General features: G+C 40.6%; 1 protein-coding gene across 2 annotated transcripts; it reads right to left on the bottom strand.

Moving 5' to 3' along the window:
• Positions 1 to 1,400: 1,400 nt before the first annotated feature.
• LOC138975239 (zinc finger protein 708-like) lies at positions 1,401 to 14,987 on the bottom strand. 2 transcript variants are annotated; one of them, XM_070347895.1, is made up of 3 exons: positions 14,567 to 14,987; positions 10,508 to 10,761; positions 1,401 to 7,801 (listed from the first exon to the last, which is right to left on the bottom strand). In XM_070347895.1, exons 2-3 carry the CDS (start codon positions 10,626 to 10,628, stop codon positions 5,718 to 5,720), a joined length of 2,205 nt encoding a protein of 734 aa, XP_070203996.1. In that variant the 5' UTR covers positions 10,629 to 10,761; positions 14,567 to 14,987; the 3' UTR covers positions 1,401 to 5,717. The 2 variants fall into 2 exon arrangements, with proteins under 2 accessions (XP_070203996.1, XP_070203997.1); XM_070347896.1 differs by having other exon boundaries at positions 1,401 to 7,796.
• Positions 14,988 to 18,287: the final 3,300 nt, after the last annotated feature.

The following is an 18,287-nucleotide window of genomic DNA, read 5'->3' as shown; positions in this document are numbered from 1 at the left end:
AAATGGCAACCCTTCCACTAGCACACAAAATTATACCCTTTTCATAGGTCATGAATAAGGTATATGAAAAAGAACGGTCTTACCTATATAGGGGAAGTCTTGAATTGTGGGGAGGGGGGGGGGGGGGTACACTGTGTAACAATTCTCTCAGTGACACTCAGCGCAATTGCTCGTCACTAAAAGTCAGCAATTGACGACGTGGCGAAAATATTCTGAAATTCTGAAAAGCTAGCTAGTTGCTGCTGTCTCGATCTATTTTGAGCACAATGATTTTTTTTCTCAGAGTAGAGTGTTAATTTGTTACAACAGGCTGAAATCATCTTTCATTTGAATCAACATTTTGCAACAATCAATCACATCAATATAGCGCACAGACTTGCACATCACATGCAGTGACAAGAGCCTACTCAGTAAAGGGACGTAATGCTGTCTCTGCAGACCAGAGAGACTGTGTGAGTTTAATATATAATCAGTTAAGACTGAGTAAAAAATTATTACAATCGATAGTTACCAGTGAAAAGTAATATCGTAACACTCTTGTTGTGTTTTTGTTGTTGTAAAATGTAAGATCTGAAACGTTAAAAATTACGTAAAATTGGTGCGTTTTGGTCGAGTGGGATGGGTCGTTGAACTTTGTTACAGCCCGCCTTAGTTATCAAAAGTGTTTTTTGTAATTCGGTTGGTTTGGTGCGTTATACAATGCATCTGCTTTTTCAAGACTAAGCATTGATCACTTTAAAACACAAGGATCATCATAGGGCCTAAAAAAAAAATAGGTGTGGTTACGGTAACCCGACCTACCCTATTTTTAGGGGCAGACCCTATAACTTTTTATTACATTTGTCAACAAAAAAAAAGAAAACGAGTGCAGAAAACGCAATGAAAACGAAAGCGCCCGAGTCGCACACTTATTTTTCTGTCAAGTAGGTTTAATTTGTACACATTAGAAAAAAAAAGTTGAAAAAAAAAGAAAACTGATTGCCTACCTTCCTACCCTATTTTTTTTGGCTATGTTACCGTAACCACACCTATTTTTTTTTGGCCTAGGCCATATCATGACTTGTATCATTTTACAGCGCATTCTAAGAAAGAGCAGAATTCTCACTATGCGCGCGGTACATTTCTTGAATCGCGTAGCTCAAAGTTGGAATTCCTACAATGGCGGCCATTGTTGGAATTCCAACAAAGCGCAGGTCATTTCCAGAAAAGCGCCGATGACGAGATGGGTCGCAACATCTCGTCATCGGCGCTGTTACCATCTCTAACATCTCCCCTACAATTATGTAAACTTGCTAAGACTTGTAGTTAAATGTGTCAGCAAATTATTCCGAAGGGATGGGTGAGGTAACCTTTTATGTTGAACTTTTCGCACGATCCACACAATGCAACACAAAAGTATGTTTGGTGTTCCAAATTTTATTTTCTAAAATCACTAAATGAAAAGAGATCTTTGGTTTACTTACAAAATGCAAAATATTTATCTTCAATTCAAAATCAAAAGCTACACAACTAGAGTTCAAAACAGATTAACAAAACTCAATGACAAATCCAAATAGTCTTTTTGATCAGTAAAGATCAGAAAAAAGAATGTTACTCCTAAAACAAAACAATAACAACATAAGTATACTTCAACAACAAAAATAATCAAAGAATACTAATTTCAATTTCATTCAGAACACCTTTTTTGTCAACACAACAAACAAACAAACAACTATGCCAACATAAAAATGACAAAACATAATACAAAACAATACAAATATGGTTATGACAGGAAAACTGGAACGCCTTATAAAATATATCATGTAAATCATGATACATGAATATACAACAGCATAAGAATATGAATTCAATCACCACCTCTGGTGCCTGTGATTCCAAATTCCTTTTCGCATGGACAAGAAGTTCTGCTTTGATGAATTCTAGGTCAAGTAAAATCAAAACCAAATCAAAACTTTACTACGTCCAAAAGTGACAAGCTAAAAGCTTCATCACTCAATCATAGAAAAACTAAGACACTCAATGCCTTAAATTCTTCTCAAAATGACCGAGAAACATTCCAAGTCACTTATGACTAGAAAGCCTGCTGCATACAAAATAATGCACATGCTTACCATTTACATAACTTGCATGGTAATTCCTTTTCCATCAAAAAGAAAGACTTTGTTCCATTTCTGTCAACCATATAATAATCAAACACTTAAAACACATATTCATTTCCAGGCAAATCAACAGTGAACACACAGCAACTCCTCAAGCCATGTGGCAGGATGCATAACTCATAAAGGCGGGAAAAACAAATACTATCAACTAAAATACTATAACAAATACAAAAACTATATTTCTAATCATCTAATTCTTAAAATACATCTCTTACAACTCTATCTACACAATGCAATACCTATTTCATCTTGTCACTTCAGTTTCGTTCAATGAATAATCTTCTCCGTTATTCAAGATGACCATGCACATGGTTCTTTGCATTCTTTTGTTTGTTTGTTTGTTTATTTGTTGCTTAACGTCCAGCCGACTACGCAGAGCCATATCAGGACGAGGAAGGGGGGGATGAAGGGGGCCACTTGTCAAGCGATTCCTGTTTACAAATGCACTAACCCATTACTTGTGTCCCAGCAGGCTTTAGTAAAACTAAATTAATACCTACTGGAAGATTACCAGTTTCCAGTATGTTAAAATAGGCTTAACCTATCTACTGCTGGACTTACATCAGAACACTAACAGATTAAACTATACATGAATCGCGAGACAAGCGGCAAGAGAAGAGATTTTTGGAAAAAATACAGGTGAATGAGCAAGAAGGCAGAAAAAGGAAAAGAATTCATGAAGAAAAAGAGAGCATGACAGGAAAGAGGAACCAAAAATATACCTAACAGCAAACTAGAAAGCTCCTGCGGTTCCAAAAACAGGAGGGGCCTTTAATTTCATAACCGCAGTGCCCCACTGCGGGAGGGGTGATGGGATAGACACATCGAATGTAATAACTTGATTTCTTCAATGATGTCAACAAGGGACTCCTCGGTGTACAGAGTGAAAAATGACGCTTATTTCGTAACTATGTACAACGTTTGTATATATCCCAATGCTGTTGTTTCTTTCTCCTCACGGGGAACTGTATCACTCTAATCAAATGGACAATATGCTAAAAATAAGAAATATATAAATAAAATTTGTATTAACAAATCTTGGTTTGATTTCCTATTTCAAATCATAAAGATAGTAACTGTGTCGCTTCAACAGGCATGAAAACTGAAAAAAAAAAAATACTGAAAAAAAAATTTGAAGACGCGTAGCTCCAAGTTTTGCAGACTTCTAGGGGGGTTCGGGGGCATGCCCCCCCGTAAAAAAAATTTTCAAGGGTGCAATTTGGTGCAATCTGGGGCTATCTGAGCCTTACAATTGGATTCAAACATGGCCCCAAAACTATTTTACTATAACTATGACTAGGAAAAAAAAAAAAAAAAAAAAAAAAAAAAAGGAAAAATACGAAGAAAAAAAAAAAAACGGTTTATTTTTTTCAAAAATACGGAAAATACGGAGAATTTTCATGCCTGTTCAAATTACCTAACTGTGTGAAGCTATAGACACACACTCCGCACATGCATTTATCTTCTCTCTTGTGTATGTGTCAACATGTGTGGATTCAAATGACTAAACTGTGTGAAGCTAGCACCTAACTCTGAACAAGCTTGTTCTCTCTCTCTCTGTCAACATGTGTTGCTTAAATTGACCGAACTCTGTAAACCTCTCTTCTCGCTATTTACATGCTTGCTATTTCTCTCTTGAATGTGTCAACATGTGCCACTTCAAATGACTACTGCGTAAACCTAACATCACACTCTGTACAAGCATGTTTGTTCTCTCTTCAATGTGACATGTGCCTCTCCAAAGGACCAGTGTAAACGAAGCATCACACTCTGCACAGGCATGTTTTTCTCTCCTGTATGGGACAATTACATGTGTTGCGTCAAAGAACCAGACACACCTTTGTACATGCATGTTTTTTTCTGTCCTGTATTGTATCAACATGTGTTGTTTTAAATCTTTCTTTATTCATTTGGTGTTTAACGTCGTTATCAACCACGAAGGTTATATCGCGACGGGGAAAGGGGGGGAGATGGGATAGAGCCACTTGTTAATTGTTTGTTGTTCACAAAAGCACTAATCAAAAATTTGCTCCAGGGGCTTGCAATGTAGTACAATATATTACCTTACTGGGAGAATGCAAGTTTCCAGTACAAAGGACTTAACATTTCTTACATACTGCTTGACTAAAATCTTTACAAATATTGACTATATTCTATACAACAAACACTTAACAAGGGTAAAAAGAGAAACAGAATCCGTTAGTCGCCTTTTACGACATGCTGGGGAGCATCGGGTAAATTCTTCCCCCTAACCCGCAGGAAGTATGCAACAACATATGTCGCTCCAAATGACAATAGTATGTAAACCTAGCATCAAACTCTGTACATGCATGTTTATTCTCTCCTGTATGTGTCAACATGTGTCTCTTCAAAGAAACTAGCATCACACTCTGGACATGCATGTTATTTCTCTCAAGTATGTGTCAACATGTGTCTCTTCAAAGAAACAGACTTTAAACCTAGCATCACACTCTGTACATGCATGTTTATTCTCTCCTGTATGTGTCAACATGTGTCTCTTCAAAGAAACAGACGTTGTAAACCTAGCATCACACTCTGTTCATGCATGTTTATTATCTCCTGTATGAATTAACATGTGTTTCTTCAAATGACCAGACAGTCTAAACCTAGCATCACACTCTGCACAGGTATGTTTTTTCTCTTCTGTATGTACCAACATGTGTCGCTTCAAATAACGAAACTCTGTGAACATAGCACCACAATCATCACACTCTATATGCATGTTTTTTCTCTCTTGTTGAATGTATCAACATGTGTCGCTTCAAATTACCAGACTGTGTAAACCTAGCATCACACTCTGCACAGGCATGTTTTCTCTCTCTTTTCTCTCTTGTTGAATGTATCAACATGTGTCGCTTCAAATAACTAGGCAGTTTAAACCTAGCATCACACTCTGTACATGCATGTTCTTTCTCACCTGTTGAATGTATTAGGCAGAGGCTACTGTTACGCCTTTTTCAAGTCGTAAGTCGACTCAGAAATTCTATAGTTACGGCATGACGTCATTTTACTGTCGTAACCCGCTCACTGCAGGCTTCGGTTACACCTTTTCCACGTCGTAGAATCAGTCGGCCATACTTTGATTACGGCGCGGCGTGATCCCACGTATCACTACAGGGACATGCGGCAGTTACGGCATGACGCCATTTTACTGTCGTAGCCTGCAGGCCTACTGTAACCCGTGACCATTTTGAAGGGTAGGCCACTCAGAGAGAGAGAGAGAGATGGATGGATCACCATAAAGGAAGAGAGAAAGAGAGAGAGGGAGGTGGGAGAGCGTCTGCAGGGTTCGCGACGACCGAACGTAGAGCTGGAACGCGTTCGTTTCAAAGTCCGAGATAACTTTTTGCAACCTGTCGAAGCCGGACTCGAACGTACTTCCTACTCGCACAACCACTACTAATGAACTGTTGAACACGTCTGTCCTCACTCGACCCATGCTTTAAAATGGCCGCCCAAACCGGATAAAACCGGAAGTAGAGCACGGCCCTGGCGGGGAAATGCTTTGTGGCGTAAGCAAAGCAAAGAAGGGAAAAGTTACGGACGGCGTAAGTGTAGCCACTGCGAATGTATTAACATGTGTCGCTTCAAATAACTAGACCGTTTAAACCTAGCATCACACTCTGCACAGGCATGTTTTTTCTCTCTTGTTGAATGTATCAACATGTGTCGCTTCAAATAACTAGGCAATTTAAACCTAGCATCACACTCTGCACAGGCATGTTCTTTCTCACTTGTTGAATGTATTAACATGTGTCGCTTCAAATAACTAGACCGTTTAAACCTAGCATCACACTCTGCACAGGCATGTTCGTTCTCTCTTCTTGAGTGGCTCTTCATGTGCCTCTTCAAATAACTAGGCAGTTTAAACCTAGCATCACACTCTGTACATGCATGTTCTATCTCACTTGTTGAATGTACCAACTTGACATGTTGCTTCATATTACCAGACTGTGTGAACCTAGCATCACACTCTATACATGAATATTGTTTAACTCCTGTATGTAACAACTTGTGTTTATTCAAATTACTAGACAGTGTAAACCTAGCATCACACTCTGCACAGGCATGTTTTTTCTCTCCTGTATGTATTAACATGTGTTTCTTCAATTGACTATAGTGTTTACACCTAGCATCACACTCTGTACATGAATATCTTTTAACTCCTGTATGTAACAACATGTGTTTCTTCAAATGACCAGACAGTCTAAACCTAGCATCACACTCTGCACAGGCATGTTTTTTCTCTCCTGTATGTATTAACATGTGTTTCTTCAAATGACTAGACTGTTTAAACCTAGCATCACACTCTGTACATGAATATTTTTTAACTCCTGTATGTAACAACTTGTGTCGATTCAAATGACTAGAGTTTGTAAACCTAGCATCACACTCTATACATGCATGTTTTTTGTATCCTGTATGTATTAACATGTGCTTCTTCAAAGAACCAGACTGTGTGAACCTAGCATCACACTCTGCACAGGCATATTTTTTCTTTCCAGTGTGTGTCAACATTTGTCCTTTCAAAGAACCAGACAGTTGAAACCTAGTATCACACTTGTTACATGCATGATCTTTCTCTCGAGTTTGTGTCAACATGTGTTGGCTCAAAGAACTAGTCAACATAGAGCTGGCATCAACCTTTTTACAGGTGTGTTTTCTCTCTTCTATATGTGCCAAGGAGTGATACTTCAAAGTAACAGAACCTGTGTTGGATGTGTTCTGTGATTCTGGTGTCTCCATCTCTTGTTCCAGCCAGGTATCACAGCGAGTGCAGACAGCAGGTTGTGTTTGTAGTGGGTCTATCTCTTGTTTCAGCCAGGTATCACTGTGAGTGCTGACTGTAGTCTGTGTTTCTGGTGTCTGTATCTCTTGATTCAGCCAGGTATCACAATGAGTGCTGACTGCAGTCTGTGTTTCTGGTGTCTGTATCTCTTGTTTCAGCCAGGTATCACAATGAGTGCTGACTGCAGTCTGTGTTTCTGGTGTCTGTATCTCTTGTTTCAGCCAGGTATCACTGTGAGTGCTGACTGCAGTCTGTGTTTCTGGTGTGTGTATCTCTTGTTTCAGCCAGGTGTCACTGTGAGTGCTGACTGCAGCCTGTGTTACTGGTGTGTGTATCTCTTGTTTCAGCCAGGTATCACAGTGAGTGCTGACTGCAGCCTGTGTTTCTGCTGTCTGTATCTCTTGTTCCAGCCAGGTATCACAGTGAGTGTCCATTGCAGTCTGTGTTTCTAATGTCTGTATCTCTTGTTTCAGCCAGGCATCACTGTGAGTGTGAGTGCTGACAGCAGTCTGTGTTTCTGGTGTCTGTATCTCTTGTTTCAGACAGGTATCACTGTGAGTGCTGACTGCAGTCTGTGTTTCTGGTGTATGTATCTCTTGTTTCAGCCAGGTATCACTGTGAGTGCTGACTGCAGTCTGTGTTTCTGGTGTCTGTATCTCTTGTTTCAGCCAGGTATCACTGTGAGTGCTGACTGCAGCCGGTGTTTCTGGTGTCTGTATCTCTTGTTTCAGCCAGGTATCACTGTGAGTGCTGACTGCAGCTTGTCCTTCCAATGTCTGCACTGTAGGCTCAGTAGCTTTTACATCTCTGGTGACAACCTCTCCTTCCTGTACTGGAAAGGAAAGCAAGACCAATGTCAGATGATCAGGTAAATCTTGTCTATTAGAGTACTGTGATGTACCAGGTAAATTAATTCTCTTGATATCAGACAACGTCGTCACAGAATTTTGGCATAACTCATTTTAGACAGCTTTCCAGAAGAAGGCCAACAATGATTAATTTTATCATAAAAGATTAAACTATTTGTTCCTGGTTTGAATAGAAAGAAAAGAGAATGTTGTATTGGCCATCATATTTCAGAGATTATTTCTCACAAAGAATGATTTACTAAGTCTGAAGCACAAAAACATCAAAATCGCCAAGAATCGAGTTACGCCAAAATCCCACGACGACATCAATATGTAATATCTCCATTAATTGACAGTCAGTTGCTATTTTAAGTTTTGCTTACCACTCTGTTCCTGAGGAAAATGCCTCTTTCTGAGTCCAGCATTCACAATGCAGTCTGTACACAATTGTTCTGTTGATTTTTACAACAGTTAAAAGCACAGTAATTAGCCTCCCATAAACCATCACAGACACTGTCTGGCTTTTAGTACACACAGTACAAACACCCTTGCATAAACACTCACCGCTTCAGACCTGCGTACCTCCAAAAATTACAAGGAGTAATGAGCCCAGCCAAAATGAGTAATCTGGTGGTAGAAAAAGTAGTTTTTCGTTGACAAAAGTAACGGCCATCGGTGGGTGTGAGTAAAAGGAGAACCCAAATAAAGAATATGACACTGCCTTGCCTGTAGACATCCTCATTTTTCTCCCAACAGAGAAATAGTTGTTCATAAAGTCTTGCAGGACACAAACATTCTTCTGCCCACTTTCTGTTCATATTCATTAATTCAGTTGATTCACAAAAATAAAATGTCAAAAACGACCCTAGAACACAGCTATGGGAAACTATGCACACTGATTGGAACGATCTAGGATGATGTGGTTGTTTGTCCCAAGATGCTTCGCACAGTCATTCTTTCCTCCGTGTGAACATGAAAATCACTGTGGCAACAAAAAAAAAACAAAAAAAAAAACGTGGCTTGGTCCTTTCGATAGAGGTGTTTGCCAGAGCTAGCCACTCTCGGTAACAGTGATTAAACCGCAGGACTCTGAGACGTTCGCAAAAACCCAGTTTTGAACGGAAGAAGAAGAAGAAGGTCTTAGGCATGGCCAAGATTTTGAGTAGCTAGTTTTGTACTTCTGTTGAGCGGCTTCCTCCATTTTCGCTGATATCGGACCACCACTGTAAAACAGTTTCCTTGTCAGACTCTGACTGAGACTCTTCGTCCGTCTCATGAAGATTTTTCACCAACGCTTCATTGCACTGCAAAAGACGTCGTCTACCTTGCTTGCATATAATGTGAACAGACCGGAAATGCGCATCACGCATGTGCGCTCGCTAAGCTCGGCGAGAGCAAAAATATGGATCAGATTTATATCGGGACGAAATGCGAAAAATCGTATTTTCTGTTTCTTAAAAATCGTATTTCTATCACGGAAAGCGTAGTGGCGTAGTTTGGAATAAAAATCGTAGTAAATTACGCCCAAATCGTAAGGGTAGGCAAGTTTGACCATCCAATTGTCTGATCAAAATTAATTCTTTCAAAATTGCTCGCTCTTTACGTGGGGCACCTTGGATGTTCTCAAGCGGTGATTGTTTAAACGAAAGGGTGTTTGTACTGTGTGTAAAAGCCTGACAGTTACTGATGTTCAGGTACATTGAGCCCCAAGGGCTTTCAGTCATGCCCGAGGCAGATATCCGTTCGAAAAAATACCAAGTTTCACTGGCCAAATCTCACAAATTTAGCCAGCCGGGCGAATAACTCCAAGAAAGTCACAAGCTGGCTAAAAATTCTCAAGCCCAAAAAATAACAGACAAGCAAACCTTGAAAGAGTGATATAAATTATATGGTATGGATAATTTTCAGACGTAGGGCCTATATTTATACACACTAAATAGCGATGGTACGTACGATCGGCAACTGGACAGAGCTCAGCTGACATCTTGTCTGGCTTCTAAGCACTGTTTGTCACTGACACAAGTTGCAATGAGCAATCTTTATTTTGCGCGACTTAGTGACCTGTTCCAAATTTAGCAATATTGTTCCAAACCGAATTGCCTTTATTCTGATTTTATTTTTCTTAAGAATTTTGAACAAAATAAATAGCACCAACATCTTCCCATCGAAACATACCACTTTCGTCTCAAATATTCCGAATGGGGCCCCAATCACTTGTCAATGTTCTGTAAATAGTTGATGTTTTCTCTTTCTCATGCTGTTTGCTTGTGTCCTTTTTTTCAACATCACTTTTCAATATACAGTAGGCTTCCACTATATCACGGTCATACACGACCGGGAGATGGATTTGACCATCCTTGATTACGGAAGAAGATTGTAAAAGATGGTATGTGGGTCCATATGTTGGCATACCTCACACAGCCGTGAACCCAAGAACCTGTTCACAGAAAATGTTAATTACATTTTCGTAGGAGATGCGCACTGGCAAGCCGCATACAGTTTTGTTTGGCTAGCAACACTAAAGGTATGTGAAGGAATCTTTGTGATTTTACAGACTCTTATCCTGCAAAACCGTACTAATAATCATTGTCTTGTCCTTTCAAAGCATGTTCCAAGAACTTTCATTCTTTTTCCTTGTTTTTGCGATTTTACCTTGCGAGAAATAACCTAAGATCTTTCATTGGCCTTACCGTGTGCATTTGGATCAGGAATGTGCCAACAATGTTGTGTCTCTTCAGCAACATCAATCTCTATTTTCACGTCTGAAACAATGGCTGAGTCTCCTTCCTCCATGCTGTAGTTAGAAGACATGGTCCCTGACTGTTCGCTGTTTAAGGTGTTGACATGCAGTCAGGACTGTTCACTGGTCAAGGCATTGACAATCACTGAGTGTTCACAGTACAAGGTGTTGATGGTCCCTGAGTGTTCATTGTCCAAGGTACAACTGCAAAAAAAAAGAAAGAAGGCAAGGCGCGTCAAGCGATTTTAAAAACATAGTCAATCTGTTGACCTCAAGCTTACAGGGATGACCAAATCTAAAAATTCTAACTCGCCAGAAATGTTACTAGCCCGAAACAAATCATGAAAAAAAGCAACACAGCGATAGTATGCATGATTGTTAGATTTAATTAAACACACTAACTAGTTAATCTAAAGAAAATAGCTGTTTTTGACTAGAATGCCTCAGATTAAATAATTATTCTTGTTCGGAAGGCTTTTATAGGTAATTGTTCCTGTAGCGAGTAGATTTTCTGGTGACAAACTTATTCAGGGAACTGTGGAGAATAGAGCTGTCTCGCTCCTTTGATCAGGTCCTGTGTAGTCATTACAGTGAGGAAGACAGTCAGTATCGAGAAGAAGTCTTGTGGGACTTGATGTTTTTAAGTTTGAACAACGTTGTTCCCAAAAAATAAGTTCTTTTTGTCATTTTTTTATTTCGGATATTTTTGCAAAAAGGAACACACCATCTGACAATAGTGACATCGCCTCCCCATCAAACTCCAACCACTCTCTTTTCTCTCTACTATTGGTATTCAAGCGTCTGTGGTCTTTAAAAGAGCAATCTGGCGTTTCCTAGGAATTATTTCGCCTTATTTTCTTCTTCAGTCTTTTTTAAAAATGTTTAGCCGGCTCTCCGGTTGACAAATATCGCCACATGGCCGTAGGTCCGACTGTAGCCAAAGTACGTAGGGTGTTCTGGAAGTCCTTAGATTCCAAGCTCCTGGCAATGTCTCTTGATATTTACAATGACGTATGCATACGGCAATCTTTCATTCGCGATGACACAAGTTTTCATGTATCTCAAGGTTTCCTCTGCAAAGAAAACGGCTCTTAAAGAACACTACCCGTCTTTGTTTATTTGCTTGTCATGGAGCTGAAAAAAAAGGGAGTTTACAACAATGATGTATAATTAACATCTCTGAAAGGATTGTTATGTTTCTCACACCTACTGCATATTGTGTACATTTGGGGGGGAAGAACGGTCCTACCAAAACGAGTACTTACAACTGGTGCACTGAATTTAAATGGGGTGGACACGTCTTCAAAGATGACACCCACCTAGACCGACAGTTGAATGCTGTTACTGCAACAAATGTTGCTGCAGTTGAAACGTTGAAGAGAGATGATGCACGAATCACACACACGGAGGTAAAGGACACATTGATAATTAAATCGGCACCCAACGATGTGATCTGGCACAAGCCTTTACTGGTACACAATAGCGTTGCAGACAGTGGGTTCCCGTGCTCTTTCTGGTGTATAAAAGGGGGTATGTTTTGAAATACACATACAAATATTCTCCAATTGTCACTATATAGAGAGTGTAAGGGGTTTATAAAGGTTGTCACAGGCGATGGGGACTTGGGCCTTGCGACACCATTGCGGGTAGCTGCAACCTGAAAATGTACTCACCAGAGAGCATTGTCTACTTTACCAGCCAAACCAACTATTTTTTTCAGCAACTTTACACGCATTTGACAAGTAGATGAACATTTCTACTTGCCAGTTACATGTTTGTATTCGCAATGGCGAGTAAAATACTCGCCACTTTCAGGGCTGATATGTATGACCGTTTTCCCCTCCACCATTTCGGAAGCCATTGCCCGCTTTCAGAGGATGCACTCTCAGTATTTTCAAACATGGATAACATGATCTTTTCCGTGCGCATTGGTCTTGTGCTTCTGCTTGCGTGTACACACCAAGGGGAATAAAAAAAAAAAGGTATTGCACTATAGCAGGTTGATCTGTGCATAAGTTGACCTGGGATATACAGGGTGTACCACAAAAAGAGGGACAAAAAGAAACTGTAATAGTTTCTACAAATACAAGAATTTTCGCAAGATTTTTTTCACCAGATATGGACATCTCAAATTTTTATTATACCAAAGCATTTCGAAATCGAAGAACATTTGGTTGCTCTTGTCAGTAATTGATGACATGTTCAATCCAGGCCCCGCGCTGCTGGATGACGTGGGCCACAAAAAGAGGGACAAAATCAAACTCTCATATTTTCTAAGAAAATAATTGTTTCTTTCTGATTTTCAGGTGATATATCCAGAAGACCTTTAAGTTTTATCTGACAGAAGAATGGACCCCTACGAGTACGATCACTTTTCCGTCGAAGAGAGGACCAAGATTGTGGAACTGTAGTCGCCTACTCTGGTTCAAAGACAGTTTCGACGCGAACACCCTGGAAAGAAAATACCACATCGTCATACCATCATGTGCACACGCTTGGTTGATAAGTTCAGAAACACTGGTAGTGTGGTTAACAACAACAAAGGACATTCTGGTCAGAAAGAAACAATTATTTTCTTAGAAAATATGAGAGTTTGATTTTGTCCCTCTTTTTGTGGCCCACCCTGTATATCAGAAAAATCTCCACCCTTACGCCACCAGACGCAGCCTGTATTCCAACCCACGACCTTCCGCTTGGGAGGTGGGCGTCTTATTCACAAGGCCATTGCACCCATCATGTGCAGCAAAAAACCCGATAGTTTGCTCACCGAAAAAAAGTATCCAAATAAAATCAGAAAAGTTAGTTTCATAAAAATCTGTCTGGTACTTTTGCCGGAATTGTTCAACACATCTACACACTCACGTACACAAACTGTCAATAAAATGAAAAATAGAGCTCCATTCTCTCTCTCTCACTGTTTCAACTGAGTTCACCATATTATATATCGCTGCGCCGATGTAAAACTGAACGTGCCTAAGTTCAGGCCTTGAATACTTGGCAGTCATATCACTACATATATATAATTATGTCATAGCAAGGCTTCTACTATATGGAAAGGAGCTGAGTTTTTAAATTTGGATGACGTTTTTAAACAAGTATCCGAGTAGTGCCGCGGAACTGTTAATCAGTGTCACACCAGTTAACACTTCAGCAGCCATTTTGGAATTCGCGCATGCGCAGATCGTTTTTGTGTGTGTGTTTTTTCCGGTTGATTAGAACGCGTATATATATATATTCAGTCTGCAGAAAGTGCAATTTTGTAGTCTTGCAGCCCTGAAGTTGCTTTTGAGTATCCAAAGAAAGAGTGGAAAGGTTCTTAGGATTACATCGGGCACACAAATACGCGATTTTTCTTGTTTTTCTGGTTGATTTGAACGCATGCGCAGATCGTTTTTTCGAGTGTTTGTCCTCCTCTTTCGGTTTCCTTCTTTGTTCCATGTAAGCGCTGGAACTGTTAACTGATGTATACATTCGCTTGAGATAATATGATAGAGGTAGGTGCAATTCATTGTTGTTCAAAATGTTGCTGATTATCATACATGCGCCTCAACAATCTGCGCTGGTGAGAGCAATAGCCACGCTCTGGGAATCGCCGCGCTGTACAGCGCGCCGCGCTCTGTGAATCGCTTGCCTTTCTTTTGTGTATTCTAATTTGTAACGCACTCTCGCTCCACTGTACATAGTTTCAACCTCCCCACCTTTTTAATCTCCCTCAACCCTGTTTGCCGGAGCTAGCCACTCTCGGTAACAGTGACTAAACCGCAGGACTCTGAGACGTTCGCAAGAACCCAGTCTTCTACGGAAAAAGAAGAAGAAAAATTTCTAGGGTTTCGAACGCTCTCCATCATTGCCTGGCTACAAGTTGTACAACTACAAGTACGCCATGGCAGTTTGCTCCGAAATTACGCCCGTAGAAAACCGACTGGAATGAGCATGTTAAAGGTCCTATGAGTTTAAAGACGCCTGAAGGAAATCATTATCTACTCAGCGTCTTTCAACCCTGACTTACCTATAATAGAGCAGGGTCCGAACGCAGTCCGCCATTCATGTTGAAAGAATGATTCAAGGGACGGCACTCTCCATCAGTATACTTGTTGCGACTCATCTCGTCATCGGCGCTGTTCCGAAAATGACCTGCGCTTTGTTGGAATTCCAACAATGGCCACCATTGTGGGCATTCCAACTTTGCGCTACGCTATTCTAGAAATGTACTGCGCGCATAGTGAGAATTCTGCTCTTTCTTAGAATGCGATGTAAAATAATACAAGTCATGTTGGCAAATAATGAAAAATATGTGCGTATACATCATGCCATCTTCATCATTTTATGAAGATAAATTTTGTGTTCATTAGTCTGTTTGTCTGTTCACTAAAAGACCGTTGGGTCGAAATATCTGTGAATGTATTGTTTTGTCAATAACAAACGTTCCAACAACCTACCTTTCTTGTTTTTTTTTTAATTTTGGCATATAATGAGCCTTGTGTGTTAAAATGAGCAATGCTTAGTCTTGAAAATGCAGTTGCATTGTATTTAACAGACCAAATTCTGTACCGACCGACTTTAAAACTGAAAAACTGTTGATAACTTCGGCGGGAAGGACTGAAACTGATTAAAGACACATCACACTCGACCAAAACGAACCAACTTGGCGTCATTTTAAACGTTTGAGATCTTAGGTTAAAAACAACAAAAATACATCGACTGACAAACGTGTGCCGATAGAATTTCTCAGCGCGGCCACACAGCAATATATGTCTTCCCCACAAACGACTGCGTTTGGATCACACAAATTCATGAAGATGCGATTTAAGTACAATATCTTCTACTTGCCCTTCACTGTGAGTTTTAATCCTTTGTATTGTTTGTATGATCTTGTTATCCTCAGTTACAGATGAAAAAGCAAAACTATACAGTATAGGAAACAAGAGGCGAAGCCTTCAAGGCTCACGTAAGAAATAGACAAACAGTAACCAGGGGCGGACCTAGTTGTGGATAAGGGGGGGGTTCCAAATTGGAGCAGGGGTCCAGGGGCCGCTCAGGCCCCGGTGGGGTCCAGGGGCAAAGCCCTGGTGGGGGGTCTGGGGGGCTTTGCCCCCCAGATGCTGAAGGAATTTTATTTTTTTAGGTCAATCGGAGGCCTCTCCTGGAAGATAACAAGGTATCTATTCAGTAAATATGCGTGTACAAATATGTGCACCTTTGACTTTGAGAAGGCAATGTGCTATTTTATATGAACTACTATTTCAGTATAACTAATCATTTCAGCGTCTTCCTTTTCGGCATGTTGAACAAAGAATACTTGTTGCTATTTGCACATAAAAATCACACATGTGCCGAAGAAAATCAAGGGACGTCATCCAAAGCGTTTCCTGTTAACTGTTTATCTTTAAACACTAAACTACCACAAGTAGCGTATGCATTTCCCAGCTCAGTGTTAGATCTACAGCAAAATGTTTCAACGAAAAAAGGTGGCCTGACATATTCGGAGGGGGGTTAGCCTTTGAGTTTCTCGTCAGTTTCAAGCATGTTGCATTTGGAAGGAAGGAAAGTACAAGCGCTTTATTTTTTTACTAAAAAAACAAAAAAAAAAACCGATGGGGGGGGGGGGGGGGGGGGTTCCGGGCACCCAGGAACCCCCCCCTAGGTCCGCCCCTGGTAACACAAACTCAATCACTCCGTCACACATACACACCCACACACACAGTAAGCTTAGGTGACGACTGTGCAAGAAAGAGAGACACTAGATCTAGATCTGTCTGTGTCTGCATGTAGCCTACTTACAGGGACACGACTGCCAAATAGTCTCGGCCCGCTCAAAATAACAATGACCGAGACCACACACACCACGCGAGAGAGAAAGACTACAGGGAGGCATGCAGTCATGATGCATTAATTGACGTCAAACACTTTTGACCGTGACGTAATCTTATGCGAGCTTTATCCATAGTCTTGGATAACCACTCACACATAGACTCGGAAATGTTAAAGTTTCTACCACAGACATACACACACACGCACACACGCACACACGCACGCACAAACGCACGCACAGACAGACAAAGTTACGATCGCATAGGCTACACTTACGTGAGCCAAAAAGAAGTGTTGATCAAAGTGCGCAACCGCGAAAAAAAACCACCAAAACTGAACTGTGGTCTAAACGAGCTATAGCTGAGTGGTGAATATAGGTGTCTATGCGGGCTCGGTAGCTCCGTTAATCACGCCGTAGACGGCGGCTGCATTGGGGAATTGCCTCCGCACTAACTTTCACCGATGACGGGTGAGTTTCTGCACGACAAAATCGTCTCTGTTTTCTCCAAAATGACATATCATCACATTACTGGCGTTTGTACTTCGACCTAAGGTGTTATAGCATCCTGCCTGTGTAAACATAAGACAAGACAGCGTTTATGACTGTAACCTATTTTTTATCCCAAGTAATACATAAATAAAGAAATCCGCGGAAATCCGTCCATATTCGCATCTTCGGAAATTTTTGGGAAAGGTGGGTATTATGGATTAGTTTTTCCAGCTGACTTTAGTCGCATAAATTGCCATATATTTCCCGCACTGTAAAACTAATTCTATAATCATAAGAAGCAAAAAATATTCGTCTCCCAATTACCAAAACATACAAATACAAGCATAATATTAACTATTTTATTATTGTATTATTATATTAGTTATTACTGGATGCGCTGTTCACAGTATCATTTGCGCAAATAGTGCATTGGCATGCAGCCACCCTTTGCGTAGGTGGGCAGCCGCAAAATCGATCAGTCGTGGTACAGATGCAAGAATTACGCTCCAACCGCGTGACTTTGGATGACACAACTTGGACCACATGTCAACTAATAAACAATAATGATATTCCAATAGACTGCAGTTTGATTGATAACCTTGATTTTCCGTAATAACTGTGGGAAGTCAGAATTTACGCAAACTTTGCAAGAAAAGCATAAATAATCGAAGCTCAACGTTAACAATTGCATCGAAGAAATGAATAAAATCGATGATGGGATGCTATAACACCTTAGGTCGAAGTACAAACGCCAGTATTGTGATGATATGTCATTTTGGAGAAAACAGAGACGATTTTGTGCAGAAACTCACCCTGCGTGTTGCTCTTCAGCAGTGTAAGTTAGTGCGGAGGCAATTCCCCATGCAGCTACCGTCTACGGGTTGTTAGCAGAGCACTGGATTTGTGATCGAAAGGTCGCAGGTCCGAATTTGGGCCGGGACGGCTACGGGTCAACTTTATGTGCAGACCCAGAGACGGAAGCCATATCCCACCCCCGTGTCACCAAAATGGCACGTAAAAACCTCGGTTATTCGGCTGATCTAAACCCGCATACACTTGTGTATCGCGTCAAAAGCCGTGAGGGCGTAACACTCGAATCATATAACCCATATCTTGTCCGAGGCGAAATGTTTAGCCTGTAGGGCATAAAATATTCTCTCTTTCCTATTGGTATCTATAAGCTTTTATGTTCTCGGGTTTCGAGTCAAAGTCCGTTGTTCTGCATGAAGACGTGACAATGTTTTCGGGTGATAGAATTTCACCAACACGTTAAAGGCCAGGCTTTGTTACTCTCGAACAGTTCAAAAAGGAGCATCGAAGCAGCTGTACGAACTAAACTTGAAACAAGTCAAAGAATATCCGAAGGGGAAACATAAAGTGTGACAGTGTGACAGGAAAAAAGTGTGAAAACAATGAGAAAAGGAGGTAG

Source organism: Littorina saxatilis, linkage group LG9, assembly GCF_037325665.1.
Source record: "Littorina saxatilis isolate snail1 linkage group LG9, US_GU_Lsax_2.0, whole genome shotgun sequence".
NCBI lineage: Eukaryota > Metazoa > Mollusca > Gastropoda > Littorinimorpha > Littorinidae > Littorina > Littorina saxatilis.
This window is presented reverse-complemented; position numbering and strand designations above follow the sequence as displayed.

What these genes read in the sequence shown, in the direction of transcription:
- LOC138975239 (XM_070347895.1), bottom strand. Translation starts at nt 10,628, where the DNA reads ATGTCTTCTAACTACAGCATGGAGGAAGGAGACTCAGCCATTGTTTCA. An exon ending in TCCTGATCCAAATGCACACG is followed by an intron (nt 7,802 to 10,507) that starts GTAAGGCCAATG and finishes TTTCCTTTCCAG; the next exon opens with TACAGGAAGGAGAGGTTGTC.